Source organism: Limulus polyphemus, unplaced genomic scaffold, assembly GCF_000517525.1.
Source record: "Limulus polyphemus unplaced genomic scaffold, Limulus_polyphemus-2.1.2 Scaffold2431, whole genome shotgun sequence".
Classification (NCBI taxonomy): domain Eukaryota; kingdom Metazoa; phylum Arthropoda; class Merostomata; order Xiphosura; family Limulidae; genus Limulus; species Limulus polyphemus.
In genome coordinates, this window is record NW_013668041.1 from 185,171 (window position 1) to 188,081 (window position 2,911).

At 33.0% G+C, this 2,911-nt stretch overlaps 1 protein-coding gene across 1 annotated transcript in view; it reads left to right on the forward strand.

The window, feature by feature from the left end:
- Nucleotides 1-590, forward strand: part of LOC106466936 (signal transducing adapter molecule 1-like) — a gene marked incomplete at its 3' end in the record, with an annotated part of 19,877 nt that extends 19,287 nt beyond the window's left edge. Inside the window, exon 10 of the mRNA XM_013927254.2 lies at nt 465-590. Coding sequence (XP_013782708.2) covers nt 465-590 — 126 coding nt within the window. The remainder of the gene's footprint in view (nt 1-464) is intronic.
- Nucleotides 591-2,911: the final 2,321 nt, after the last annotated feature.

The window sequence follows — 2,911 nt, forward strand, 5'->3', positions numbered from 1 at the left end:
GTCTGCATGATTTACTCCAGTCATTATTCACTAGGGATAACTAGCAGTGTCTGCATGATTTACTCCAGTCATAATTCACTAAGGATAACTAGCAGTGTCTCCATGATTTACTCCAGTCATAATTCACTAAGGATAACTAGCAGTGTCTGCATGATTTACTCCAGTCATAATTCACTAAAGATAACTAGCAGTGTCTGCATGATTTACTCCAGTCATAATTCACTAAGGATAACTACAGTGTCTGCATGATTTACCCCAGTTATTTCATTCTTGTTACTTGAATGAAGAAGCATGCAAATGCTCCTTTTCATCAAATATTTAGAAGGTTTATGACCACAATGTTATTTAAATTATGTTATAATTAAGTCATAATAATTTTATAGTTTTAAAAGTTTGATATTCGCTCATGTATGAAAATAAACTAATTTTACAAACAAATGTTGTTTTGTGTGGTGTACATGTAGGAAAAAATCGACAGACTGTTACACTTGTTACATGAAGCAGATCCCACTGGAGAAAGAGTGGACTCAGATGAACTTCTGTCTTTAGAAGGTATGGAAAAAAAAATAAAACACCCCACTTATATCAAAGTAGTAACAATTTTTATTATTAGTTTTTATTATTTATTTATTAGTTTCACTTGACTTACTGACTTGTTTAGAGGGAAATAATCTCTCTACTTCTAACTAGATAGAAATGTAACTAAAGAGTAAACTAAGCCTAACCAATGTAAGTGTTAGACTTCTAGCCAGGAGTAAAGTCAGTTGATCACAGACTAACTAAATAATAAGCTAAGCCTAATCAATGTGAATGCTAGATTGTACAACGCAAACATTAATTCTTTAAACTCTTGGGCTTGAGTTATTTTCTATTATCTCTGAAACCACTCCCATACATTTTAACATTTTGTTTATAGTTTTTCTACATTCCAATAATGTAAGTACTATCATTTCACTAGAACAATTCTTAGCCGTTTAATTGAAACTCAACAGAATTATACTGTAACAACCAAAGCTGTAAGACCCATTTAGAAAAGGGTACACAAAATGAAGGTATATCATGATACTGCATCTATTTTTTCTCTTTTTGAGATAATCTTTGTTCATGATTGTATCTGTTGACTGACTGAAAATCAAACATTGATTATATGATGACATAGAGTGGTGAATCAGGTTAGTTCAATGTAACAATGTAGATTAAAGTTTATGATGTAAGTGTGATGACTTTTTAGTGTATTTTTAAAGCTGATAATGTTGGTGAGAAACATTTAGTAGATAGCAGTGAATAGATCTTATACATGGAAATGTATTCACTGCAAGCTTTTGGCTATTTTACTGTTGCTGTCAGTAAACTAAACTGAATACAAAGTTTTTAAATTACAACTGATATAATTCTAAAGGCATATCTTCTGAAAACATCAGAGACTTTCCATTTTTTCAATTTAATATTTACAAAAATAACTATTTTCATGGTGGGAAGAAACTGTTAAAACTGGTTGCCTGTAGAAAAGTCTTTCTTTTGTGTTATAGTTTGTGCTGTATGTTGGGGCTGTGTTATCATCATATGTCTTTTAACAAGCTTAGTTACAGTGTTGTATCTAATATGTTATTATTTGATTTTTACCAGTGTAGTTACAGTGTTATATCTATGGTGTTATTAGTTGTCTTTTACCAGCTTAGCTACAGTGTTGTATGTATGGTATTATTAGTTGATTTTTACCAGCTTAGCTACAGTGTTGTATGTATGGTGTTTTGAAGTGTCTTTTGCACACCAAAGTGAAATAGGTTCATATAGAATTTGAAGAAAATGCTGTATTGATACTACTAATTGAATTTGATTTCAACTTCCATTGTGCATGCAAACTGAACATTACTGAAAGGGTTCCAGCAGAGGATCACCCAAAAGTATTGAACTTGTTTTAGGAAGTGGGAAGGAGGTACTGTTGCAACTGTAAAGGAAGTAAATAAAAAGTTTAAGTAAGGACATTTGGATAGATGCATCTGTACCCATGAATACACTGTGAATGAAGTGAAGGTTTGTAAAGAAACGTTTCTTAAACTCGTGATAGATCCTTGATTGACAAATGAGGGACAGCACCAGGAAAGAATGAAGATGTCCTTGAACAAATAAACAGTTTACCATGCTACAAGTCACATAATACTTGCTTGCAAAATGATTTTGAATAGCTGAAGCCAGACCTTAACCTTGCATGAATGAATGATCTGTACAAATGCAATCATGAAAACCAAGCATCATTGGTCTCTTATAAAAAGGTGTCTTTCAATCTTCATTTTAAAAGAGCTTATAAGGACACTTGCAAGGTATGTGATTATTTCAATCTAGAAAATCCAACAACTGCAGAGGTGAAACCAGAGCTGACGAATTAGCATGATACTCACCTTACTGCAGCTCAAAATGCAATAACTATGATGAACAAAGATCTTGTTGATGCCAAAAATATGCCTAAATTGGATGTTCATATGTTTGATCTACAGAAAACCCTCCCTTTGCTAAGACTGCAGACTAATGTTGTGTTCTAAAAAATACAACTTCAGCTGTATAATCATAATGGAACCACTAACAAAAGTTACTTGTATACATGGCTTGAAAATAAGGCAGGAAGAGGAGCAAAAAAAGTTGGTACTCTGGAGTGATTGCTGTGGTGTCCAAAACCAAAATATAAAGATAACCTTGCTTCTGCAACACCTCCTCCAGAATCATGCCTCCTTGAAGACCATGGCATTATGCTTCAGAGCGTTGGGAGACAGCTTCCTCCCTAATGTTTCCAAATTTGGTGATGTTGAATGTCAGCTGAAAAAGTAGTAACACCTAAACAAAGCAGATGACTACAGAAATGTGATGAAAGTACAAGTAGTTTACACTGACACGAACATATGTATATATATATATA